The 27,799-nt window shown below is 40.6% G+C and overlaps 1 protein-coding gene and 1 long non-coding RNA gene across 4 annotated transcripts in view; one reads left to right on the top strand and one right to left on the bottom strand.

Annotated features, from left to right (window-relative positions):
* The window catches only part of LOC112826645 (uncharacterized), a 57,741-nt gene extending 30,685 nt beyond the window's left edge, over positions 1–27,056 (top strand). Inside the window, exons 3-5 of the long non-coding RNA XR_003208996.2 lie at positions 4,926–5,688; positions 23,161–23,270; positions 25,410–27,056. This is a non-coding gene — a long non-coding RNA (uncharacterized lncRNA). The remainder of the gene's footprint in view (positions 1–4,925; positions 5,689–23,160; positions 23,271–25,409) is intronic.
* On the bottom strand, positions 7,179–15,773 carry FAM216B (family with sequence similarity 216 member B). 3 transcript variants are annotated; one of them, XM_073894290.1, is made up of 5 exons: positions 15,653–15,773; positions 13,938–14,056; positions 11,280–11,400; positions 8,485–8,558; positions 7,179–7,393 (listed from the first exon to the last, which is right to left on the bottom strand). In XM_073894290.1, exons 2-5 carry the CDS (start codon positions 14,040–14,042, stop codon positions 7,376–7,378), a joined length of 318 nt encoding a protein of 105 aa, XP_073750391.1. In that variant the 5' UTR covers positions 14,043–14,056; positions 15,653–15,773; the 3' UTR covers positions 7,179–7,375. The 3 variants fall into 3 exon arrangements, with proteins under 3 accessions (XP_073750391.1, XP_073750390.1, XP_025730291.1); XM_073894289.1 differs by lacking the exon at positions 7,179–7,393 and having other exon boundaries at positions 8,359–8,558; XM_025874506.2 differs by lacking the exon at positions 7,179–7,393 and having other exon boundaries at positions 8,359–8,558; positions 13,938–14,050; positions 15,653–15,768.
* Positions 27,057–27,799: the final 743 nt, after the last annotated feature.

Below are 27,799 nucleotides of genomic sequence, written 5' to 3'. Positions count from 1 at the left end.
CTGTGTAATATTCTACTGTCTGAATAAACTCCAATTACTTATCTGTTGTGTTATTGATAGAATTGGGTTGTTTCCAATTTGGAGCTTACCCCCGCTCCCAATTTTTCCAGTCACCCCTACTGCTCTCCTCTTGTCATATATTTTCCAAAATATAACAGGATTAGAAACAGGAGACAATGAGACTTATCTACTAACAGTCATTATAAACTTTTTCTGGAAAATTATCTTCAACAAACTCATTTGACCAGACTTACCCATTGATGCTGTGAGACCTACAGAGGTGCCAAGTAAATGGTAAAACACTAAAAATATTGAGTATGAGTTCTCTTACGACAATTATTACACTTCTAGAACCAATGTAATTAGTTAGCTAACATTAATATGCACACAGTGTCAGGTATTAGGTGCTAATCCTCCCCAAGCTCATCAGAGTAGGAGCTCTTATCACCATTTTACAGATGGTGACACTGAGGCACAGAGGAGCAGGCCCTTACATGCCATCACACAGATGCAACCCAGATGATCAGACCCCATAACTGCTCTCACCTGTTGTACTACATACTTTAACTAAAGGCAAACATGGGGAGAAAAGGTAGAACTTATATTTAAGGTCAGGTTCTGTTTTCAAGATCACATGACACAGACTTCTGATAGAAAACAGTCATGTCAGTGCAGCCGCGATAACCTGTGTTGAGGCAGAAGAAGGATTTGTAGGTGGGCTCCCCTGCAGCTAACATGTTAGGGCTCTTCATTTGCAGCTGGTCCTGCAGGGGCAGAGGGGCTCTGGCAGTGACCTTATGGAGCGCCCACACCGAAGCCGACACCGCAATCTACAGCCACAATTCCCCAGCATCTGTGCAGAAGGTCCCCTGGGGCTGGGTCACAGTCCGAGGTTAGACAGTCGGTGTCACAAGGCTGTGTAAGGTAAACAGCAAAGACAGCCTAGGCAGCGGCATTTCATTCCACACAAAATCTTCAGTGTCTTCTCCAGAACTGCCTTCTCACCAGCCATCAGGGAGTGTCTGGTGAATGATCTAGAAGAAAAAAATGTGAAACTGGTTTGACCGGCTTTATGAAACTGCGTCCTTCTGCTGTTAGAATAATTAGGATGGCATTCTGAACAAAGCTCTGATTCCCCATGCTTTCCTCCTCCCTGGAAATATTTTATTCTTCAGAACCTGCTATGGGCACGCTCATAAACAGAGCTGCACATGGCCTTCCCCGCCAAAGCGTCTGTTTGTGGCGGCCCAGATACTGTCGGGAGCGTGCGACATTGTCTTCCTGCAACCAAAAGCAAGGGCAGACAATTAAAACCCTGATTTATTTATACGTCTCCTCTCTTTCCTTCAATTGAATATCTTCTTCAGAAGAATTCTGTTAATATGATTTATCACAATAAACAGCATGGTTCCTGCTTTAATTGATTTATCTTTTTCTCCATTTAAAATTTTTCCTGTAACTCTATCCTGCATCAACTTCTGTTGTCTTTTTTACACTCCCCCGTATCTTTGCTGACTTTGATAATTTCTACAGAGACTAGATTTTTTTTATACAGTCTGCATCTTAAATCATTCATTTTCTCATTTTTAAAGTGCTGATTATAATCATCCCTTAAATTTACTGAAAATTAGCATGAGTTTTAAACCATTAGTCAAAAAAGAAGAGGCTTTTTAAAAGAAAGCTCCCTGCTGTTCTTTGTGGATGAAACAGTTGACATTTTGTTAAGAGATTTTTATCCGACTTTAATTCTCTAGCTTTAATGTATTCTTCAGTTATAAATGGAATGGTTTGTCCTAAATGGAAGTGTATCTATTTAAGCATAGTTATATCCAGTCTTTAAAATGGATCATTTCATTTCACACATGCTATAGAATCTTGAATTTCACCTTTACTCATCTCAATTTCTTTACTAAAAACGACTCTGTTGCTCCAAATTCCTATATCAATGGGTTGGATATATCAAATTGTGGTAGTAATTGTTCATAAGTACATATTTTATAAGATGTACTAATGGAGTAATAAAATATATTGCAATAACAATATGCTCTGCCTGATAGAATTTCATCATGAGACTCCATTAACACATTCGGCTGATACCAGCTTTTGAAAACGCCTTCCATTGTGGTGGTAGGGAACTACTCTACATAAATGAACAGAGAAAATGGGATTCAAATAGGAATTTCTAGGAAGGCTGAGTGGAATGAAAAAAAAATACAGAAACATGAATGAATGCTGACCAAGCGTTTTTGACATTGCTTGAAACTGGATCGATCCTGTGGCTCCCTGGACTCTTGTAACACCGCAACCTTCCACGACTTCCAGGCCAGGCTCTGCCCTTGTGCCTGAATGACACTGCTTTGCCGAGGTCACCAAGGGGTTCCTAATTGGCAACCCCAATGGCCAGATCTTAGTCTTCGTCTTCCTCAGACAGGCATTAGCCCTTCCTTTTTCTAATTTCCCTCTTCCCTGGACTTTGTGCAGGGCTGGCCCTGCCACCTGCCTGAAGGATCCCCTTCAAGCATACCAGTTGCTAGGGCTCCATGCTGCACACCCTGCCTGTTCCCTGGGTTCCATCTCTGCTCTCCTGCTGCTCCCCTGCCCCAGGGATCTCTCCTCCTCTTCCCTCTTCACCACTCCCAGGGCTGACTTTTCAACCCCATGCCAACGCCTGTGAAATGCACTGAATCCAAGTCAACTTGTCGCAAACCAGACACTTTCACTGTTTTTCAAACCAGGTCTTCCGGGGGCCATTAGCCCTGTGCAGCTTCCTCGGGGCTCCTTGTGATCCTGAGTTGTTTCCCTGATTCCTTCCTCGTCTTCTCTGATTCATCCTGCTCAGTATTAGAAATTAGTTCTCAGGCCAAGTTCCTACTAAAAACAACTCCAGTGATTCCTTACCATTTGCCAATTAAAGTTTATTAAAGTTTCTTCATGACCAAGCTGTAATTTCTTCCTAGAGTTATTTCCCACTGTAATGTATATATGTTCTCTGCACTGCTGCCAAACTTAATTGCTTGTAAACATTATGGTTAATAAATATTATTTCCACTAGCTCTCAGGTTCTGTAAATATGTGAACATACAAATGACTAAACAGCATAAGAAAGATGACTTAATATAGCCCTCTCACCGTGAGATACGTAAACATAAAATTATAATTTTGAAATAATATGTAAAGTTCAAAAAAATTCTTGTTTCAGTTATGTAGATTATCTTAAGAATTATGCTAAAATCTAAAATAACTTCCTTTTTTGTGTGTATACTCTTCTCCTGTTTTTGTAGGAAACAATCTGATAGCTTAACACCTGACTTTCTCTTCCCAATTAAAGGTCGTTTAACTCACATAGATTATACATAAACTTTTTTGATCTTAATTAACTCTTTGTCTGATTTCATGTGTTTCTTGACTAAGATTTCTATCATCCCGGTCACAATCCATTTGACATCCTCTCAGCAAAAAGCTGGCCCTTCAGTTAGGAAATAGAGCCACAATTTTACACCTATTCCCAGCCTTAAACATACCATCTGACCCCTCAGCAGCTGCCCTGCCCTCTATCCACAACCCCTTCCTTTCCAGTTTTGTGCTTCAAACAGACCCCTGGACTTATGGGACTTTGCCTTCTGATCTTTCCTTATTTACATAAATACACAATGCAATGCATACTGGAATAGTTTATTGAATTTAAATAGGTAATATATTTACAGTGGTGTGTGTATTTTTTTTTTTCCTTCTACAAGGCTGGGCTTCTGAAATGTCATTGACTTTCTTTTGTCAAACCATCTTGATCATCCTTCTGGGCTCATTATGTTAAAGTAGAAAGTGTATTTCACTAGAACCCTCTGTTCATAAACAGCTACTCATTCCCCCTCAGGGAGCCACACCCCATGGGCCAGGAGGATGCTGGGAACTCGCACCATACAGCTGAGTGTTTGGCTTAGTTACAATCGGGTAATTGCCTCTGACCCTGTTCCTAAGCTGTGATTTCCAATAGCTACAGGGATTTCCTCTACTTCCGACCTGACTGAACCCATTGTGTAACTGGCATGGTATGATAGCCCTAATGTGGAGAAGAATGAACAATTCTCTGGAGGCAGACAAGGGATTGATTTCGAACACAGGGACTGATTACATTTCAGGCAACAGGACTGTAATTTAAGGGGTAAAGCAGAGTCAATGAGGCCAATATAATGGTTTCCTCTACAAGCACTGATGCAATTAGCAACTAATTTTAATTGAAAAGGTGCAGGAACTCTTGGCCCTGTTCCTCTGGCCATCAGAAAATAGGAAATGGGAGGGAAAACCAAGTCAAGTGTTCATTTTGGTGGAATGGTAATGCATATTTAGTAATACCAAATCTAAAAAACAGAAATCACTTTAATAGATTCAAGTTCTGTTATATTATGCCATTGGTTTGACCTGGTTTGAATAAGAATAATTGGCATTTCATTTATACGCATTATTGAAGGTTATTAAGGAGATACTTTCTCTATCCCCAAAGCCACTCTTTCTTTTTAAATTTAAATTCAGTTAATTAACATATAATGTATTATTTGTTTCAGGGGTATAAGTCCGTCCCAAAGCCACTCTTACCATGTAGTCTGTGCCCCTAAATTTTCACCAAATTTGCCAAACAGAAATTCAGTTTATTATATTAGGCCTAAACCATTCTGGCTACTGAAGTCCCTTCTTACATGCTATCATACTTCAGTAAACGTCAGGAACACCTGGGATACCATGTCTCTGATTCTGATTCACTGGGCCTAGGATAGGACCCAAGAACTTATATTTTCCTTAAGCATGTTCAGTGAATCTCGTATATGAATTGCATTTTGATAAATACTGCTCTACATCTAGAGATTACATATGAACTAGGTATCAATTATCAAATGTCTTGGGCTTATCTGAAATAATTTTTTCTTCAACAGCATGTTGGAATATTGGAACACGAATCAGCTCAGCTTCAAGAGAGGGTCATGGCAAGAAGAAAGCACGCAGCATGGGCTGGTTGCCTGAAAACACAGGCTCAGACTGGGTGTCTGGGCAGGGAGCCCTGAGTGGGTGATCCGAAGCCTGCATATGTATGTGTGTTGGGTGCATGTGGCCAGCAGCAGGGTGAAGATTGAAGTTGGATCGGTATCTGAGGGGGATTACCTGGGATTCACTCTTGGCGTCATGTAAGAATAAGTGTTTCCATTTTGCACCCTGGGCACCTCATTCACCTCACCCTAGTCCTGGCTTTGGCAGATAGCCTCTGAAACGGCTGCCAATGATCCTACCTTCAGGGATTCATGCCCTTGTGTAATCTGCGACTCGTGTGTGGACTGAACCTAATAACTTGTGTCTAATGAGTAGAGTAGAGCAAAGGTGATGGGATGCCACTTCTAAGAGGAGGTTATAAGAGACTGTGACTTCTACCTTATACCCCCCACCGCCCATCTTTTGTTTTTTAACTCTGATGAAACAAGTTGCCATTTGTGACTATTGAGGCCTATTGGCATTTCTGCCTTATTGGGAGACCTATGTGGCAGGGAACTGAGGGTGACCTCCAGACAACAGCCAGTGGGTCCTTCCCTGGTTGAATCTTCATAGAAGACCACAGCCTCCGTGGACAGCTTGATTGTAATCTGCGGGAGACTCTGCACCCGAAGCTCCGGCTAAGCCTTGCCCAGATTCCTGACCACAGAAACTGTGAGATTCTCAATACTGTTGTTTTAAGTCACTGTGTCTTAGAGTAATGTTTTATGCAGCAATAAACAACTAACATAGTGCGGAAAGATCCTGGTGGTGGTGGTGGTGGAGTGTTGGTTGTTGAACCCAAAGAACAACATAAACAAGGAAAAGTGAGAAGGTACTGAGGACACACTGAACCCAGTTTTGTGTATTTTAGACAGTTTGGGCCAGGGATGGTTCTTCCTATGGGGTTGCTTCTTTTTCTTCTCCTTTACCTCCTCCAACCCTTTGCTTCCTTAAGAGGGGGAAAAAAAGCTGGAGAGTTGCTTTATCAGTGTTAAAACTGCTAAACTTTGAAATTTCTTCTATTAAATGTCCAAGATTATTGCCATCACCACCTCCTTGTCTACCATAAACTCCTTCCCTGAAATTTGCCATGGTTCCCAGTAAGAAGGTGACTGTATTTAATAGTGATAATATCTTCAGCCAGCAGCCACAGCCACTAGAATACAAAAATTAAAATGTCTGACACTGCAAGGATGTAGAACAACTTGAACTTTGTATACATTGCTGGTGGGAATGCAAAATGGGGTGGTCACTTAGGAAAACACCATGACACTACCTTATAGAGTTAAACCTAAATCTACCATGTGACCCAGTAATTATACTCCTAGATAGCTATCCAAGAGAAATAAAAACTTCTGTGTACACAAAGGCTTACATTAAAATATTTATAGCATTTTACTTGTAATAGTCCAAAGCTAGAAACAATCCCCAAATACTCATCAACTAGTGAAGAGATAAGCAAAACTGGCATTACAGATTGTCCTCTGTTCCCCTTTGTCTTTCTCAGGGTCCTCTCAGGTGAGCGCCTTTCTTCTAACACCATAAATAGTCATATTCCTCCTAGGCTTTGGGTTTGGGGCTCAAGAGGGAGGGCATTACCTTTCTGATGGGAGAGCTAACAAGTGGGACCTTCTACACTAACTTAGATTTGTCCTTTTTATGGGCCTCTGACATTCACTTGCCAATTAGCTCTTGGAAGCCTCTATTGGAAATAAGGTGCTTCTGAGATTTTTGATGCAGGGATGCAGCTCAGAAATATAAGTGGCCTCCTTAATATTCTGCATCACTAGCTAAGGCTTACACAGCAAATATCCATGCCCATCAAAAAAAAAGTCTAAGGTAAAAGTGCATGCCTAGCATAATGTTAGAGCCATCGAATCACTATGTTGTACACCTGAAACTAATGTAACGTTGTGTGTCAACTATACTTCAATTTAAAAAAGTACATGCAAGAGGTTCATAGGAATAAAAGGGCCATTATGGAAGCAATGGAAGAACTAGTATAGGCCAAGTGAAATCTGCCACGAACTTCAGTCCCTCAAGAGGAATACCCTATAGCTCACTGTAGTTCTATTATTTTTTTCTCTTTTTAAGCCTACCTAATGATTCTTAACTTAGAACTGACAAGCTACATAGAGTACATGAGTCAGGACCAGGACCTGCAGAGGTCAAGAAACTTTATTCTTTATGAATGATTGCAGAGAAAAGATAAACATCATCATCAATGGGGTATTTTTTTTTTCTTGTAACGGTATGGCATCTTCCTTCCAGATCGATGTCAGCACATCCCTTGTCAAGCAAGTCTATAATTCCACCTCAGGCAACTCCTTTTATGGGCATGACAAAGTCATTGGCTGATTTAAATGAAGGAAGGGGGCTGAACATTTAGAATAAAGATGAAAAAAATTTTGAATTTTTGTGAGCACTGATAACTAACTTTCCACACACACAAAATCACTAGTGATTAAAAAATAACTATTAAATATAACTAATATCACACTATACCAGTATATGTGGTTTTGACTCATTATCCCCCCTTTTTCTTTCTCATATTTGTCTAGTCTTGTGTGCTTGCTTAAAACCAATGAGGCCATGGCAAGGTTAGAGTTGAGACCAGTTCTTTAAGGGCTATTTCTTGTTCTGCTGAGAGTGTATCTTCAGTTGCCAGGGGAAGACGTGTGCATGAATTCTCTTGCCTGGGTTAAGGTCATCTATAGCCGTGTAGAATGAACCCAGCTGTGGCAAGTTGGTAAGTCCAAGTTTCAAGATGACACAAAGGGATGGAGTCAGGCAAGAACCAGAAGATTTGGGGCCAAGTTAAATGCTATTGCTTAATGGGAAAGAGGAGAGGAAGGAGGACATGGAAATGCGCAGGCCAGTTCCTGCTGAGATGATATGCCTCTGGAAACCCTGCATGCTTAGTGTTAACTTGGTGTTGGTTTGTGTATTTTCAAAATCTGCAGTGGGTGGCTTCCACAGTCACCCTGTGACTGGGAACCTGGCACCCTTTGATGACTTTCACCCTTTCAGTGTTCTTGAGACTTGTCTGAGAGGTTCTAATTCAAAGGAAGCTTTTACTTTGAAAGCTTCAAAAGTCATTTCTCTCTACAGATTATATGTGGAGTGAAAGGCGTGTTTACACTTAGCTCCAATTGCTCTTAAATCCCTCAACTTGTTCTTGCTGGTAAAATTTATGCGAGTGGGAAAGAGATTATTTCTAGGTATGGAGTGTGTGTTAGAAGTTATTTTTTTTTTCATTCTCATTCAACAAATATACACTAAGCACCCGCTAGATTTGGGGGTACATGGGCAAAGTGCCTGTTTCAGAGCTTGTGCAAAGTCTCAATTCCTGAGGGATCCAAGCCCTGCTCTTTGAGCCCTGGGTCGAACCACAGACACAGGTAGTGCTGACAGCCATGTTCTTGTCATGGCTGAAGGCTTCCGGGGGATGGATCTTTGAGGAGCTACCTTAGCTGAGGCTCTCTTGGTTGAATCTCTAAGTACAGTTGCACAAGCCAAAGCTTCCTGTTGTGTAATGTAGCCTAAGGGGAGAGAAATGAGAGAAAGTTCAAAGTCAACAGTCTTACAAAACAAATAAGCAAACAACACTGCAAATATTTACGGATTCATAAAATGTCTTCTACTTTGCAGGGTAGAGACAGTTGTGTTTAGCACACCAAGACTGTATGATTTTTGAGGATATGAAGTAGACTTTTCTTCTTTTGCATTTCTTGTTCAGTAAGTTAATACATAGTCATTGATTAACATGACAAATCGCTTGGAGAGGAAGCTAGGCCTTGAGTCATCTGAGCATGCATTGCATATCTTTATTTTCAAAACTTTCTTCAAACCAGAAACAGAGATATTCAATCTCTGTCAGGGTTTTTAAAGTGTAGTCTGCAGACCACCCACTACAGAATCATCAGGCTGAGACCACATTTAATAATGCTTTTTAAAAATTCAGATTTCTGGCTCTATTTCAAAGACTTTCCTGATCAGAAACTCAGAGAGCTACAACATCACTCGGCATCAGGGAAATCCAAATCAAAACCTCAATGAGATACCACCTCACACCAGTCAGAATGGCTAAAATTAACAAGTCAGGAAACGACAGATGTTGGCGGGGATGTGGAGAAAGGGGAACCCTCCTACACTGTTGGTGGGAATGCAAGATGGTGCAACCACTTTGGAAAACAGTATGGAGGTTCCTCAAAAAGTTGAAAATGGAGCTACCGTACGATCCAGCAATTGCACTACTGGGTATTTACCCCAAAGATACAAATGTAGGGATCCGAAGGGGTACGTGCCCCCCAATGTTTATAGCAGCAATGTCCACAATAGCCAAACTGTGGAAAGAGCCAAGATGTCCATCGACAGATGAATGGATAAAGAAGATGTGGTATATATATACAACGGAATATTATGCAGCCATCAAAAGGAATGAGATCTTGCCATTTGCAATGATGTGGATGGAACTGGAGGGTGTTATGCTGAGTGAAATAAGTCAATCAGAGAAAGACATGTATCATATGACCTCACTGATATGAGGAATTCTTAATCTCAGGAAACAAAGTGAGGGTTGCTGGAGTGGTGGGGGGTGGGAGGGATGGGGTGGCTGGGTGATAGACATTGGGGAGGGTATGTGCTATGGCGAGTGCTGTGAATTGTGCAAGACTGTTGAATCACAGATCTGTACTTCTGAAACAAATAATGCAATATATGTTAAGAAAAAAAAAAGAAGATAGCAGGAGGGGAAGAGTGAGGGGGGGAAATTGGAGGGGGAGACAAACCATGAGAGACGATGGACTCTGAAAAACAAACTGAGGGTTCTAGAGGGGAGGAGGGTAGGGGGATGGGTTAGCCTGGTGATGGGTATTAAAGAGGGCACATTCTGCATGGAGCACTGGGTGTTATGCACAAACAATGAATCATGGAACACTACATCCAAAACTAATGATATAATGTATGGTGATTAACATAACAATAAAAAAATTAAAAAAAAGAAACTCAGAGAGCTAGGCCTGGAAATCTGCATGCTGATAACATAACGCAGGTAGATTTTATGTGCACTAAATACTGAATATCCCTGCTCTGGTTTCACTGGCCTCTATGCAGTTTTGCTCTACAAACAAAGCTAGTAGGTGATGATTCTGCAGGAATGCAGGCAATCATGGGGAGCAGGCTGCATCCTGGCTCTGACATTTACTAGTTGCATGACCCTGGTCAAATGATTTCTTATCCACGCCTCAATTTTCTCTTCTGTAAAATGTGAGTTGTAAAGGCACCTACCATCTAGAGGTGTCTGAGTTTCAAATAAGACAGTATATGCAAAGCACCTAGAACTGTGCTAGGCACAAAGGGAAGCCTAATAACAGATAACTATTGTTACTGTTCTTGTTACTCAGTCGTTGGCAAAAACCATGTCTTCCTTTTGTGCAAATGCAGGAACAGCAATATAAGGTAGACGTGCTAACGTGAAGTGAGCTGCTTAAAAAAGAAAGCTCTGCCAGAGTCAGGAGAAGAGTGTAATAGAGGCCAGCTGGAGACTGAAAGCGTTTCCTAGAAGAAAAGGGACTTAACAACAATCACACCTCCAAAGGTTGTACTTAAAAGTCCGTGAAGGTCTTTTGCAACCATTATTTCATTTGTGCTTCATAAAATCCCACGAGGTTTCGACAAGAGAGATGTCAGAGCATGGGGGTGAAAATGTATGCTCTTTGCCGGCAAGGCCGTGACATTCGCTAGGCGTATGTCTGTCTTGATCAGGTTATATAATCTGTCTGAGCTGCAGTTTCCCACCGCTGTAAAGTGGGGAGAAAATGAGATGTTGTGTGTAGATCTCCTAGCACAATGTCTGGAACATGGTAAATGCCTAATAAGTGTAACTGTTATTGTGGTGAGTAAACTGAGCCTCTGAATTTGCATATCTAGCAAGGGGCTGAGCAGTGGTTTGAGCCTAGACCATCTGCCTAAGCCCATCGCCGTTTCTACTAGATCAAGTTCCTCTAAATCTCAGACAGTTGTTGACACTTCATAGCAATCCGTACTCTGATTTCTTGAAACCCTCTTAATTTACCCATAAAACCTTGCTTTCCATTGTCAGGGATAATCATTTTTAAACATGGCCTGCCAATTGTGTTATATTATAGCACGCTGGCAGAGGCCATTCTACTTGAATTATTTATCTGGAAACTTGACTTCCGGCTCCAGCACACAAGTCCCTCCCAAGGGTGCCTGGTTTAGGTCAGGTAGTTAAAACTCACCAAGCAGCTGCTGGTGCTGAAGGCTGTGAATATAGCGGTTCTGCAGGGCCTCCCACTGGGGTCTGGAATTGTAAATCCTCATGATGCTATAAAAGTAGCGTTGCTGCCCTTGGGTTAGGTCCTGTCAAAGCAGAGCAGGTGATTTTGATGAGTTGGTGGAGTTCTATAGGACTAAGAGTGTGATGTATTCAAAGCTGACTTCTTTGGAAATAAGATATATATGTATACATATACATATATATGTATAACAATTTTCTATATATACATTTCACAATTGGAAAACAACAATTGGGTCGTGTCTTCCCCTAGTTTACTTAAACAACTTCCATTGGCCTGTGTGATAGTGAACCTGGGTAAATAAAAGATTCTAGGTAAGTAGGTCAAGGTATTGGGCTGAGAGGGATCTAAGGATTTCCAACACTTTATAATTTTTTACAATTTTATTCCTGTATTATGATCCTTGTTGAAGAAGGTAGGCTGTGAGAATCTACACAGGGCCTGATGTAGGCCAGGCCAGTGAGTGGGGACAAGAGAACTTTCCACCAAGAGTTGTCAGTAAGCAGGGGAGATAGCTAGATGAGTAGATGGGTAATGGGATAAAGGCTCAACATTATTACTTTAAAGCTGCTACAAAAACAGAGACGAAAACAAAGTCTGTGCAGCAATCAAGGAAGGCTTTTTCAATGAGGTGACCAAAACATCTGAGTCTTAGAGTGAGGAGGAATTTCCCAAGGAACTAGAATACTGGTTCTCAAAGGGCATCGACATCACCTGGGAATGTGTTAGAAATGCAAATTCTCAGGCCCCATCCTCGATCTACAGAATCCTAAACTCCAGGGAGTGGGGCATGGCACTCTGGGTTTTAACAAACTCTCTAGGTGATTCTGTTACAAGGACACCAAAATTTGAGAACCACTGTGCTAGAAGAAAAAGAAAAGCTAATTAGTGGGAGAAAGTGGTATAAATTTTCCTGTGGGACACAAAATGTCTGGATATAGTAGGAACCAGACTTTTTTTTTTTTTTTTTTTTTCACTTCAGGCAGAATATAGAGTCTGAGCTGGGGAAGGCCGTAGAGTTAGGCAGGGGGAGATCATGGAAGCCTTATAGGCAGTGTTCACATTCAAATTTAAAAAATAAGAATTAAAAAAAGAGTTGAAAGATTACCTTTAATATGAGGAGCCACTGAAGGTCTTTATTTAAATAAAGTGGTTCTCAACGGGAGTGATTTTGACCACTAAGGACATTTGGCAATGTGGGAAGACACTTTTGCTTGGCATAAATGGTGGAATGGAGGATGGATGCTACCGGCTGTCGGCAGATAGAGGCCAGGAGCGCTGCTGAACATCCCACAGTGCACGCGACAGCCTCCCAGTCCCTCACAACAGAGAATGATCCAACCCGAAACGTCATACTTGAAAGATCACTTTGGCCCCTCCATGGAGAATGAGCTTATGGGAGGACAGGCCATTGGAAGGGAGAGCATTTAGAAGACTGCCATGTAGTGCAAAGGGAGGAACAAGAAGGACCTAGACTACAGTTAACTGTCCTCTACCTAATCTGTTGTCAGTGCTTACCATGATACTGGCCTCAACATTCTAGAAAAACCAAGGTGCGGTAAGTTTACCCTAGGCCACAAAAGGCAAAACAGTGATTGAAGCTTCAAAAGTAGTTGATAACCATTGTAATGGAAACTAAATTTAAGTTAAGTATATATAACAGTAAAGTGGCTTTTATCTGTTAGAAATTTTGTGTGGAGTTGAAACCTCTGAGTCAGATTTTTTTTTTTTTTTTTTGCTGTCTAGAGACCTTAAACTTGATATCAAAAATATATCCAGAGTGAAAGTAGCAAAGCCAAGTACTTCACAATTTGAGGCATCGTGTGAACTTTACAGTTTCTGAATTAGATGTTTTAAAAAAGAATATCTTTGAAGAAGATAATTGATTCCTAATTAAGCCTTTGCAATGATGGAGAACAATATAATATGAAAATAGCAGCCAGTTTCGAGAGCAAGGCTCCAAAGGGCAATGAGAGTTTCCGTTCTATAAGATAAAATCTTAAAAGTTATGGTTTTATTTTACAGGGGGGGAAAAAAGTCTATGTCTTTTCCTTAGCAGAGGTCTAAACTTCCTAAATAATAGTCCTAATATTCTTACCCTGTTGTTTATCCTTCTTGGGGGGATAGAAGAGAACTGAAATTTTTGCAAAAAGTATTAATGACTGGGTGTTGTACGAAAACAATGAATCGTGGATCACTGCATCAAATACTGGTTATGTTTTGTATGGTGACTAACATAACATAATAAAATAAAATTTAAAAAAAGTATTAATGAGAATGGCTTTAAATAACTGTGATTGAAAGGAGCTACCATAGCTCTCTAGCAGGGAGCCACAGCGTGGTCAGCTGTGAGCTGCCCATTACTGGGAGTGCTTCAGCAATGAGGATGTGACTATCTACAGAGCTCCTGAAATGGGATGGGTGTAGGACCAGACCGTGCAATTGCTCATTCTTTCACCATGCACACCATTAACATGCACTGAGTGCCTATGTTGAGCCCGATGTTACCTAAAGCTGGATAAACAAAGACAGGAGAAAAAGCCCTCAAGCCTTGAGGCAGAGACAGGCAAGTTCCATCCATTAGTGAATGATACACTATACCTTCATTAAGGGAGTGTTGTGGGTGTAGGCAGAGGAAGGGACCCGAATGCAAGGAATCCGTGGAACATTCCAAAGCTTTTGTCGTCTTTTCTGTTTTTCTCCCATTCTTTATCCTGTACCTCCAGGGAACAACAAAGCATAGCATGAAATTTCATTTTGTTCAACCTGTTTTGGGAATGGACCTAAGTAAATAAGTAAGCAAGCAAGCAAGTAAATAAATAAACAAATAAATAAATGTCATTTATGTCAAGGGATAAAAAGTTTTCTCTCATGTTTCTAAGTAATTGGATCTCAGCAGACCGCTTAGTTCTGTACTTTGCCCTATTCTCCCTGCCCCTCCGGTTGTGGAAAGAGTAATTCAGAGTTCTTTGTCTTTCGGCTTCATCTTGTGTTTGCAATAGGTGGACTGTAGAACCACATCACGTCACAAGTTATTTCTTGATCATTTTAAGTAATAGTTATTACCTTATTTGATTGTAAAAGTAACATATGTCATTTTTGAAAATTTGAAAAAAATCTAAAAATTGAAGAAGAAAATATGATTATCCATAATCTAACTGTCCATAACTGTTGGTGGCATTTGATTGATTTCCTTTTACTCTTTTTTTTTCCTGGGTACATTTTGATTTTAGAAAAGAGAGACCATACTCTATATGTTGTGCACTTTCCCAGCTCATGGAATATCCCTTAAAAAATATGATTTTTAGTCAAAGTATAGTATTCCTTTACATTATTCTCCATTTCTTGCACCTTTTGATTTGCAATTTTACAGCAGTGTACTATAAAAGAAACTGTTAAACTTAGCTGTATTTCTTGCCACTTGCCTGACAAAATGAAGGAGCCACACCTGCTATGAGTAAGTCTTTTTTCTTTACCATATATTTTAGGGTTTGGAATCTGAGATGTCTATGAGTGTAAAAAAAATTAATCCGGGGTAGTGGATAGATTAGAATAGGGTTGCCAAGGCATAGACTGAGAATCCCAAGCGTTTTCCCCTCTGCTCACACCTTTGTCCTTGCCAAACCTGCCCCGTTGGGTTGTTTGATTAGCTGAGATCATGGCTATGGAAAGCTCTCATCCTTTTTTCTCTTCTCTCCCCATATTATACGCTCTCACGTACGTGCACACGCAAAAGCACCCACATGTACACACTGAAGAAGTATTTTAACATGTGAGGAATCTCTGCTTCTGAGTTCACAAAGCGAAGGCTCAGATCTTCCAGAAGAGAAATTTATTAGGAAAACATCGGTCAGCATCTCTGTGTGTCCTGTTTCCACGATAAAACTTATAAATTAAACTCTAAATATTTTATTTAATACTGCTTTCCCTCATCATGCGCTTCAGAAACCATACCAACTGAGATATACTCTTTTAATATTCTCTGTGTTAGAAGCCAACATTCTATCCTGTACTCAGATCATCTCAGTATCCCTCCTCGCGTTTTCCAGGTCTGTAGAGCAGAGCATAAATATTCTTCAAAGCTAGAAAGGTTTCTTCTTTCCTCAAATAGCATAAGGAAATGACTGACGATCTTTCTTGTGGCAACAATTCATGTGCGCTTTTCTCGGGCTATTGCTGAGGAAATCCATCTTAGCTATTCAAGTGGACTATACCTGGTAAAGTTTGATTAAAATGCTTGGAGAATTCAAGGAGGACAAATCTACCAAATATCTTATGCCCGAACCAAAAAGGACAAATTTGCTTAAAAGACTTACCCTGTATTATGATCTCCCCCTTTTTAGAAGCTCATACTCATATTCAGTGTAGTTTCCTTGCAGGGTCTCTTTCTTCATGTGAAGGTGGCAGTAGAAATTCAGTCTGTTGATAAGCTGATATCCAAGCAACATCACGTGATGACATAAGGAGCTGGGGGAATTTGGCCGCATGCCTTTCCCTGCTTCTGGGCAACGTTCAACTGCATAGTTTATCTGTTTTCTTTCAAATTTTGTGTCTCATCAAGTGCCAACTTCTAAATCTACCATATCTGCATTATGTGCAGACATGAGAAAATAAAGTGCATGGAGACAGAGAGGCTGAATATTAAAGGTCAAGAAGTCCACCAGAGCAATGGGTCATTACATGAGTATTTCCCACATTTGGAGTCAGTACCCCCCACCCGCATTGCTCAGAATGTTGAAGGAAGAGTTTCTAAATATAGAGGTACAGGTACTGTGGTAACCTATGGAATTGTCCCATTGCTCAAGATAATAGTCCTTTCTTAATTTTTGGAGGAGTAAGATATTCTCATTTTTGACCTTGGATAGAGGCTGTGTATGATGATACTGAACCTGTGGCACAAGGATCTTTCCCACACTGATGTCATCAGCGTAAGGCTTACATTTTAACCTGACTCATGAAAGCAATCTTATCCCTTCCTCTGGGCTAGCATTATTACCACAGACTTCCTTTTTTCCTTGAGAATCCTCCTTCTGAATGTCAGATTATCTGTAAAAATGAAGACTTGATAGAGAAAATGAAAGAGAAGTACCAAAAGAAAACTACAAATTCAAAATTCTCAGGCGTGTAAGGGGAAGAAAAAACCAGGGAGATAAGAGTGATGAATTGTGTAGCTTAAGGAAGAAAGGGAAGGGACTTACCAGACACAGGAAGTTTGTATTTTCTTCAATAATTTAAATACAGACCTTCTGGGGAAGAAACATGGCAGAAATAAGAGTCTATAAAAGTCTGTGAACACCACAAACCTCTCACGGGATCTGAGAGTTTGGCGATTCTCTACTGAGAGATAAAGAACAGTTGCTTGCAGAGCTGACATCGTCAATTGTCAATTGAGTCTTCCTTGAATGTTTTCCCAGCATATGATGAAATGGCTTCTAGGGCACACCACATCTGCTGACTGTTACACACACGGGCTGATTCATAGCAGTGTGCATCAGTCCCTGCATAACCAGGAAAACAGACACAGATCTAGGTGTTTGACAAAGAGGGAATTTAATGTAAGGAATCTGTTACAGAAGTATCGGAGTGAGCTGGGGGACAAAACAAGAAAGGTCAACTTGCGCAAAGATTGGCAATTACACTCAACCACTCTCAGACCTAGAGCTGGCGGACAACAGGGAAAATGATTTACCCAGAGTCCATAAACACTGTGCCTTTGGGGCTGCTTCTGTAGGAACATGGTCCGAGTAGCACCTTCAAGACCTGACGCTCAGCCAGTGCCCTCGCTTCTGTGTTCTGTCCTTAATGTTACAGTTGCTGTAACAACTGTTACACCATCACTGTCCCTGCTGCTGATGTCCCTGACATGGTTGTGGATGCTGCCACTCCCACAGACGCAAGCAGAAACCGTGAAAGCGACATTTCCTCCCCCTCACCCCACTTTCCATCTTCTTTATCTCCCATTGGCTGCCAGTTGGTGAGGGATTCTGCAAAATGTATTTTGCGGTCTTCCCACTACTTTGGTAAAGAGAAGGGTATAGAAGGGCAAGTACAAAGCTGAGAGATATTGAACACTATCTGAACACATGGAGATACATACCATCAGTGAAAATCTAAGAGATACCTCTTGTTTCTATGATGTCCGGTGGGAGGCTGAAACACTTAGATATACAGTCAGTGTTTGCCTATTGCCACTAAAGTTTGGAGTTTTTAAAGAAAAAACAAAAGAGATAATTAACCAGCTCTGTAGTTAGTGTCAAGGAATGAGATAGGAGTTTTTGGTCAATAACTCAACATTTAAGAATTATGAAACCATGTATATTGTCAGTTTTAATCAAAGAAATTATTTTCCAAGGACTAACTAGACTTTTCAAAAGGAATTAAAACTGGCTACGAAAAAGAAAAAATAGAAACAACCAAAAACTAATTACTATAAGGAGTATAATGTTGACTATTGGTAGAAAAGATACATGCTATTTCATGGCTGAAACATTGGTACAGCAGTGGGACACAATGATTAACATGGTGGTGTACCTACACAACAATTCTTAGAACATGGGTAGAAATGTGTTTTCATAGACTAGCAGGGTAAATGTGATCTCATGGGCATTACCAAGTGAGGAAGAGAGACCCATGACTGGAATCCAAGATGAGGTTAAACCCTAATTCAAAGAATCCAGTCTGCTAGAACAAGAGGCAGAGCATAACTATTTTATTGAGGTAAGTACTTCCCTGGAAAACCATGAACCCAAAATGAAATTACCTGCTCATATCTTTCTACTCTTGCTCCTTCTCCAGGATGTTCTTAGCTGCAGATCTCTCCGTGGGGATAGCTCTGCTAGGCACGGATATCCTCCCTCTGTTACCCCAAGCCCTCAGAGGACCTCAGTGCACCATAATGAAATGAAGGAACTGTCCCCTCCCCACTCTGAGCTTCTGTTTATCACCTGGACTTTTGGATGTCTCCACTCAAGAGTCTTACACAGACTTTGTTAGACACTGTTTCTCATAGGACTACCTAGCCCGTTGGATTCAATCTTGTTTGGTGGGGGCTGGAGTGGGTGTCAGTTATCCCTCTACTATTTTGTTTTATTTCTCTGATCTCTTCACATAAAACCCCCACTTCTCCAAGACCCCAAACCAAGGCTCTCACACACACCAACACCTTAGGAGTCACTGGTCTCAAAAACAAGAAAACTTGAGTCCCAGTTTGGACTCTAAGAGCTACTTTTAGTGAGTAAAAACTACTTTGAACACTTAAAGGCAGTGATTATCAGGAAAGGAAAAGCTGGGTATGGTCATCTATATGCTGAGGACTTTGGGAAAACAGATTTAAGAAGCACTGGACAAAAATCTAAAGTGGAATATAGCTCAAGAACAAAATTGTCTATGGATTTAATTTTGATTCTATAATCCCAAGTAAATGCTATGGAAGAAAGAGGTATAATGTCAAAAGGAACTAGAATAGGTGTACTGGGAGTTTGTAGATAATTCTAGATTCAAGACCATGATTTTTTTTTTTTTAATTGTAGGAATTTATAAGAAAGTTTTCTCATTAGGGACTAGCAGTGGTCCTTTAAAAACAGATCTTCTGGCATAGTTATTAAGCTGTAGAGCCAGGACTCAAACCCATGGTTACCCGAGGTCTATGATTTCTGCCCTTGGCCTCTGGAAATAAAAGGGAATTTGAGCAACACACACATTGCTATAATAGGAAACTATCCCTCCTATTGAGCCATTTCCCGCAGACAAAATTCATGCATCTTGATTCTTTCTCTCCTTGGGTGTGTTCTGTTCCCATCTGCAGTATTGCTTTGTTGAATAAGGGGAGGCTTCGGCTTCACAACGACTTGTGGTCATAATTCTGGAGCAGGATAGTCTTGTTATTATCAAGTCGTCGACTTTCTAATAAGCCTCCAGGGAAGGCTTCACACAAATAGGTATCCAGCAGGCCAGTCCCATCAGTCCTCAAACTTGCCCAGGCATTTCTACATTCACAGTGGAGATGGGTGTGAAGCTTAGCTCCTTGCCCACAGAAACACTCTCCATATGTATTCTAATTTTCTAAAAAGTGGAGTGAATAAAAATGCCCATCTACCACTCGACAGTAGATTGGCAAAGCAACTGTATAAACATTTAAAAGATCAGTACTGACAGCTGTGTTTTCAGACAATGTCATTTCCTTTTTTTTTTTTTTTTATGTTTGTTGTTAATAGGGAGAGGGCTCTGGGACTTTCAGGTGTTGAGACCTGGTACACTACATCAAAAACTAATGATCTAATGTATGGTGATTAACATAACATAATAAAATTTTAAAAATGTAAAAAAAAAATGTTGAGACCTGGTATTTCTGCCTTTGACAGGGTGCCTTGTGCAGTCCTCATGGACAGATAAGTACAATTTGAAACATGTTAGAAACTTATGCTGAAGTGTGCTAATTAATGAGTCCATGACAATCTGGATAGGTTTTTGGTGGCATGCTCTGATCTACTCCACAGTTTTACAAGCTTATTAAGTTTTCAGATAATGAAGATCTAGTTTCTAGAGGACAGAGATCTAGGTGGGATGGAAAACAGAGCAGATGGCAGATGACAAAAGAATCTCACAACAAACTGAAGTGATGGACTACACCTAATAGGATGAAATAATAAAGACAATATTCTGTATCAGGGCTTCATTTCTAGCCAGACAAATACAGAAAGAAAATGTGATGCTTAGTAGCAGTTCTGGCATAGGGAAAGAAAATGCAACATGAGTTAATGAGGCTGCCAGAGGGATTCGTGAGTGTGTAGGCTCTATCAACAGAAGTATTATTTCTAAAACAAGGGAGGAGCTGGAACTGCCCTGATGTGCTTTGTGCTACAGTGTGTTGTGTGCATACGAGGGACATAGGCAAACTGGACTGTGTGGTGAAAATAGAGGTGCTTTGTCATAGGATGAACTGACATGCAAATAAGAGCTACTGAATCTGGAAAAGACCTATGGCAGAAGGGAGTGGGCTGGGTAACAGTGCTTCACGAAATATTTGAAGAGCTCATACATTTGAAGTTAGACTTACTCTGTATATTCCAAAAGAGAAAAAGTTAGGATCCATAAGTAGAAGCCACCAGGATACAAATTTCTGATGAAAGGAACCACCTCAGGAAAGAATGCACTCCCCATCCCAGATGTTTTAAAAATAGACTGTCTTGATGAGAATGTGGTAAAGGGCATTTCCATGTAATACCGGGTCACTGACACTATAATTCTGTAATTCCAAAAGCCATGTATGAGCCAGAATGTCCCATCTCCCCAGCTCCCCCATCGTGCTACCCTGCACCTTCTTGATACTATCTGTCCTCCATGAGCTTCAGCATTCTATGCTTTGACTGAAGTAACAAAATCGGCCAATTCTTATGTAACCGTGGCTCACTATTCACCATCCTAAGCATCTTAGTTGCATTAACCTGGTTAAGCCTTATAAATACTATTAGCATGCACTATGCCTAGCTCCATTTTGCTCATGAGGAGATGGAGGCGAAGAGGGGTTCCATAACCTGGCCATGTTTCCCACAGCCGAGAAGTGGCAGAACTGTCACCTGAGCTCAGGCATCTCTCCGGCACCCGGCCTTGAGTGGCACCAGCCTAGCTCTGAAACGAGGAATCAGCGGACAGGGCTTGTCTCACCTCCTCTCCCCTTTTGCATGGGAATCCCACTTATATATTTCTTAGGTCCAGGTGTGCTAAGGAGACAGGGAGAGGCACGAGAGCCCTTGGGAGGTAGCCACATCAAAGTTTCGAGAAGTAACTTTTGCTAAACATGGGACATCTGAAACTGGGGAGAAGGCGCACGCTGAAAGGGAAGGGAGGTTCTCTGAAAGGAATGCAGCTCTGTACCCATCTGTGTGGTTATGGGGAACATGGTTCCCCGGGGCACATCCTAAATGTTGGGTGTCCAGTGATGAGCAGGAAATGCTGACTGAATGAGCCTGTGAAATCACAAATAATGACAGTACATGACATCTGGTCACAAACCAGAAATAATTCTGGGTGTTGTCAAATACATTAGCTTAGGTCATAAACACTAGAATTCTTAAGTAGTTCCAGGGTTCAATATTGACATGTATCACTTAGGATATATTCAGCTGCGGATAACAGAGATGCCAGACAAATCCGGGTTTAAACAGATAGGATTTATTCTTGTCACTTTACACGAAATGCAGAAGAGGGTTGGTGGTATGGGTTTGTGATTCTGGGCCGGTGTCTGTGATTCTCTTCAGGTTTTCTCTTCATGGTCGGAAGCTGACTAGTTCAATCAAACTCAAGATGTGGCGCTGAGCAGAGAGTTCATCTTCATGCGCTTTTTTCTTATCACAGAGGAAAACTATTTTCCAGAAGCTTCCCATCCAATTTTATCTAATGTCTCATAAACAGAGGTGGCTCTGCTTTAGGCTGCAAGTTGGCAGGTTGGCTGGGACAACTGCCCCTTGTGTCTCTCTCCTTCTTAGAGACCTGGGCTACTCAGGGTGTATCTCCTCCAGTCAGAAGCTCCCTAAGAGGCAAACTTTGGCTTGGAATTGGTTCACTCTAGTTCTGCTGCATTCCAAATCCAAAGTCAATGGGGCAGGAAGGGATACTCTTCTCAAGGAGGTCATGGGGAAGGAGTGAATGTTTACTTAAAGGTAATATGATCTTCCATGAAAGGACTAGATTTAGGCCAACTCCTAGATGGGGCGCTGGGCTGACTTTCCCAGAAACTGAAGGATATTTATCCAACCTTAAATGTGGAAGGCTGCTATCCAGGAAGAAAGAGGTAAATGGCTTTTTTTTTTTTTTAATATTTTATTTACTTGAGAGAGAGACAGAGAGCACAAGATGGGGGAAGGTCAGAGGGAGAAGCAGACTCCCTGCTGAGCAGGGGGCCCAGTGCGGGACTCGATCCCAGGACTCCAGGATCATGACTGAGCCGAAGGCAGTCGTTTAACCAACTGAGCCACGTAGGCGCCCCAAGGTAAATGGCTTTTAAGTAGGTAAGGAACAGACAGTGTCAACAGGGTTTGCCTTAATCCAGAAGGAATTTTTTAGTTTTATCCACTTCTTAAGCTATTAGGCATTAAGATGTAGTGTGTCTAAGTAGATAATTATCTTTTTCTGCTTCACACCTCCAGGGACAGGAAAGAAGATGAGGAAGGGAACAACCATTTATTATGTGTCTAATAAATGCCAGAAACTGTGCTAGGAACTTAAGATAGACTATTTTATTTATTTCTCATGATGCTTTAAGATAAATATTATTACTATAGTTTTATGGAGGAAAAATTGAGGCTTTGAGAAGTTACTTGACAATTTATATTATCATACAAGGGAGGGGCAGGATTTATGCCCAGGTTTGCCTGGCACTGGGGCTTTATTCTTTCTGTTATACTATGTTACCTTTTCTATATTTTGTTCAATTTATTTAAGAGCTATTTCTAGAACATTCTATGTAGAGTCTCCTAGAAGAAACAATTATCCTCAAACAGGATAGTTTTTTATATGTGTGAAATCAATAATTCTGTCTAAGCCATTGTCTCCACAGATTAAAAGTAGTCAGTTTTTTTTTAACAATTCCTTTTATTGTATGTATAAGCTTATAATAGTCCCATTTTTCAGAAGGCCCCCAGGTTGTCAGATGTAGAAGAACTCTTAACTAAAATGATCTGGACTAATAGCTGGCTGATTACTCTTGTCATCAGTCTATGTAATATTTAATTAAAGCATGCAATTCCTAAACAGCTCACCTGGTAAATTTGACCTAGAAATCTTATGATGTCTCGTCTTACGGTTTTTTTCTCCCACTTCTTTCCAGCATGCTGATCCTTAATCCTGTGCACTGTCATCAGAACTCTAGCCTGCCACTCCTAATATTGGAGATTGGACTTTGTGGGCATCATCTACAACCCTTTCAAAACCCCACAGGTAATATTGTCACCTGTAGTGTGGCGGTTTCCTCACAGTTGTAAGCTGGGCTCACTGGTTCTTTTGAGATCATATTAGAGACAGTAAAGCCCAGAGGTTAAAATCTCAGATGCTTTTGTCAGAAAAATCTGAGTTTGCAGAATGATTATATAGTATTCTGCCTGCATAGCTTTGGACAGGTTTCTCAGCCTCTCAAAGTTTTAGCTTCCTCATCTGTAGGAAAAGTTCTTTCAATAGTTCCCCTATAGTAGGGTTGTTCTGAACATTAAATCAGACAATAATGCTTGAGATACAGCAAATGCTTCATCCATGGGAAACTCGCATAGTGCTTCTGTGTCAGAGTCTGAGAACTTTACATATATTATCTTATTTAATCCTCACATAAGCCCCACGAGCTAAGTACTACTAGTACTATATGATAGATAAGAAATCTGGGGCTCAAAGAGTTTTAACAGCTCAGTCAGCTATATAGCTGTTAAGTGGAAGTCCCAGGATTTGAACTCAGGTTCGCTGGTTCCAGAGTGGGCCCTGCAGATCACTCTGTCCTGCTGTCTCTATGTTGGTAGCTCTTACTATCAACATTACTGCCCAGACCTGCATCACCTTGATAGAGTGAGGAATGGAGAAAGACTGAGGCTCCCTTTTTTGCATGAGGTCATTTTTCCTGCTTTCTTTTACCACCAACTTACACTCCCCTTTTATCCTTCCTGTATAGAAAAGAAATTTATAGCCTCTTCTGTCTGCTTTGCCACCTGTGCCCAGCAACATTCCTCCCCACCTCACTAGGACACCTGATAAGGCATGAACTCACAAGTTTCTAGGTCATGGCTAATTAGAGCCAGTCTCCACATTAGAAATTTCTGTAACTCTTCCTGTGCACTTAGGAACTACTGTACTTTGTCAATGGCTTTCCAAAACATTTCTCTTGAACTAGACAGCATGTAAATGACCAGAGCAGACTCAGATGAATCTAATTACTTCCTATGATCTAGATATTGTACTCCTTTTTAATCTTCCCTATAGAGTGTTGATTCCCTTGGAAGTCACATCTGGATTAGCATGTGGAATCCTACTAAATTTATAATCAAGTAAACTATCAAATAGAATTTTCCAAGGATGATCATCCTCTTCCGACAATGATAAAATTGTAGGAAGTTCTAAATTTTATCTTCATAATTTTACACTTATATTCAATCCTATCAAAGTAATTTTTTATTATGCATTGTTACTTTCCATATTAGTTACTTCCAAATGTTTGTGTAACCGGAAAATGGTATATGTGTGATGTTGGTTCTTAGCAAAATCTAGACTTTCATGGCAAACACCTAAGTTATGAACATTTATAAAATAAGACAGTGATCACTCAGGACCAGATTGTGTTGTACTAACCTCATTTCCTTTCGGTTAGGGTCATTATTTAGTTAGAGCAAAGCCATACACAAATTGTACCTGACAAAAATCTCTGATTATGGTGCTGTGAATAAAGATGAGCTATGATCTTTGGGATGGTACATGCTAGGGGAATTCATAGCTCAATGAATTACTGAATCCAAGAATCTAAAAAATACTTATGAATGACTTTAGGTCAACCTAGATAACATCTCTATAAGAGCACATAACTTAGTGCAGGGCCTTGTCTTAATTATTTAACTTTTATATCAAAAACTTGCACCATATTATGCTTGATGCTATGTACTCCATTCTTATTTCCATTTGAAAATTAGAATACTTTTAAAATTTCTCCTGCATTTTCTGTTGTTCAAGAGCACCTACAGTGTTTCTGAAGTTGATCAAAAGTACGTTTAGTACCTAAAACATCGGTTGCCTGGGTCTGGAGGTGTGAGCACATACAAAGTGTGTACTCTGAATTGCAATTCCCTCTTTATATCATTGGCTCAGTTCCACTATGCAAGTTTTAATTTCTTTTCCTTATTGGGCAAGACAGAAGCAAAATAGGAGTGGAGTAATTTTGCTCCCTGCCATCTGTTGACTTGTCCTCAACATTCCCTAACCCTCTGTGTGCTTTTCTGGTTCTTATTCCTGCCTCTTATTGTTTAAAAATCACTTTCTGTTGTTCTGACATTATTTTCAATTTTTAGCACATCCTGAAATTTTGCCTGTCTGACACCACTGTTACAGGTCTGGGACATTTATGCAACAAATTTATGAAGCACGCATTCTAATGGAGGAAGAAAGACAATAAGCATCATAAAGAGACGAAATATGTCAAGGATTATAAGGTAAGCATAGTGGAAAATATACAGGAGAGCAGAGATTTGGAGTTTTGGGAAGGGGGATGAGTTTTAATTTTAAACAGGGTAGCCGAGGTGGCTCGGTGAGCCAACATCCTTTGAGCAAAGACTTGAAGGAGATGAGCAGAGGGTTAGCCTTTTGTGACTGAAATGAATTGCATGCTTCTTCCTCCCTTGCTTATACATAGGCTCATATATTCCGAATCAGTTGTAGAAAAAGAGCATTACATTAATTGCCCCTCCAATTTTCCATTAATACCATCCCCCACCTTCTCTCACCTTTTTTGGGACTAAAGGGCTAAATCTACAGACCAGTGCTATATCCAATTCTTAATATCAGCTGTGAACTAATTCTTTCTTGGCATATAGTAGACACTTAGCAAATATTTATTAAATAAATGAATAAAGAGCAAATGCCACTAGCTAATTATAGAAGGTGGCAACTTCTATAGAAGAGCAGATTTTTGGAACTTCTAGGAATATATTTCCTTGAATGGAATCCTTTGAAGATGCAAGACCTGAAGGCAGACCAGAGGAACAGCAAGTGGTGGATTTGTAGTTTGGGACCGGAACCCTTTCTATACAACTCCTTGAGGAAGACCTTTAGTGAGGTAGGCGTAGAAGCTCACTCCATGAGCTGCCCCTGAACTTGGGAACTGTACACTCAGACATTGATTCTGTGAGAATAGGAAGTGGGAAAATCACCCATGAGATATTTTTCCGTTCAGTTTTTAATCTTTTGAGTGAGCTTTGCTGCTCTCCACCACAAAACAAACATCAAGCAGTTTTTCCCAGGGTCCCACATCTTGGGCGGGCTGAACGCAGAAGGCCCTTGCCAAATGTCCTTGCAGAGTGTGCTGTTTGTAAGGAAAGAAAACAGAAATTCACAAACCATTGAGTTCTGACACACCATGTAGGAAAACTTCCTGGGATGTAGTTTTTCCTTTGGCTTGAAATATGCAAACTGTGGAAATCTGATGTGTTCCATATTCTGTGAATATAGATAATGAGCAAAAGAAACTTAAAATATGGGTAACCATCGAGCTTATTGTCCTAACTGGAACACTTTTGAGAGTGAAATGGTCGCTGTTAATCATCACATTGGGGAAACAGGCATAAGCCAAGATTTGACTTTCTTTCTTAGGCAAACCAGAATATGTGGTGACCCTAAGTAGAGGAAAAGGACTGTGAAAAAGAGTGTACAGAGAAGTATAGGTAAAATGTAATATTTTTTTCCTTTGCTGCCCATTTTACCTTTGACACTACCGTCCCTATCATAGAATCACCAAATCATAGAATTTTTAGGCTCAAAGTGTATTTACAGATCATGCACCCTTCTATTCAAAAGATGGTCCATGGCTGTCAGCACTGGCGTCATCTAGAAGAAATGCAGAATCTCTGGCCCTACACCAGACCTATTGAATCAGACTCTGTGTTATAACAAGATCCTCAGGAGATTTGTATGAGTATTAAAGTTTGAGAAGCACTGATTTAAGCCACTTAACAAATAAAGAAACTGAGTTTCACAGGGAGGTACAAGGATTCATCTAAGTCTCATATCTCCTAAATTCATCATCTCATATCTCCTAAAGCTAGTTTTCCTTCCATAGGCAATGGTTCTCTCCTGTCTCTCTATACCTTAAAGCCTGAAGCTGGCAGAACAGACCTGAATTCTAGTCCTGGTTTCACCTCAGGGTCAGCAAAGTCACTGCATCCAGTCTCCTCGTCAGTAAAATGAGGAAATTTGACTACTTTGTCCACTAAGTTTCCCTTCAAGTTCTAAAGTTCCATAATTTTATCAATTTTATGAATTCAGGCACCTTGGAAGGCTGAAGCTAAATAAGAAGAGTCCCAAAAAATATGGTGTAGGACAAGTGTCTTGATTAATGCTTTTCATGAGGAAGACATGTTATTTGTAACAAGAAACAGGAAGGGCATTCTAGGAGCTGGAATGGCAGAAGCAAATGTTGATCACAGGAAAGAGTATTTGGGACAATGGAGAAAGGTGGTATGGGATGTTTAAGAAATGGAAAAAAATAGGGGCACCTGGGTGGCTCAGTTGGTTAAGCATCTGCTTTCAGCTCTGGTCATGATCCCGGGGTCCTGGGATTGAGCCCCGTGTCAGGCTCCCTGCTCAGCAGGGAATCTACTTCTCCCTCTCCCTCTCCCGCTGCTTGTGCTCTCTCTCTCTCTCTCTCTCTCTCTCTCTCTCTCTGTCAGATAAATAAATAAATAAAGTCTTAAAAAATATCAGGTGGCTTTAAGCATGTTCCTAGT

Source organism: Callorhinus ursinus, unplaced genomic scaffold (assembly GCF_003265705.2).
Source record: "Callorhinus ursinus isolate GAN/ISIS: 27379988/994484 unplaced genomic scaffold, GSC_fseal_2.0 scaffold7, whole genome shotgun sequence".
Classification (NCBI taxonomy): Eukaryota; Metazoa; Chordata; class Mammalia; order Carnivora; family Otariidae; genus Callorhinus; species Callorhinus ursinus.
The sequence above is the reverse complement of the archived record's forward strand: the minus strand, read 5'-3'. Positions and strand labels throughout refer to the sequence as shown.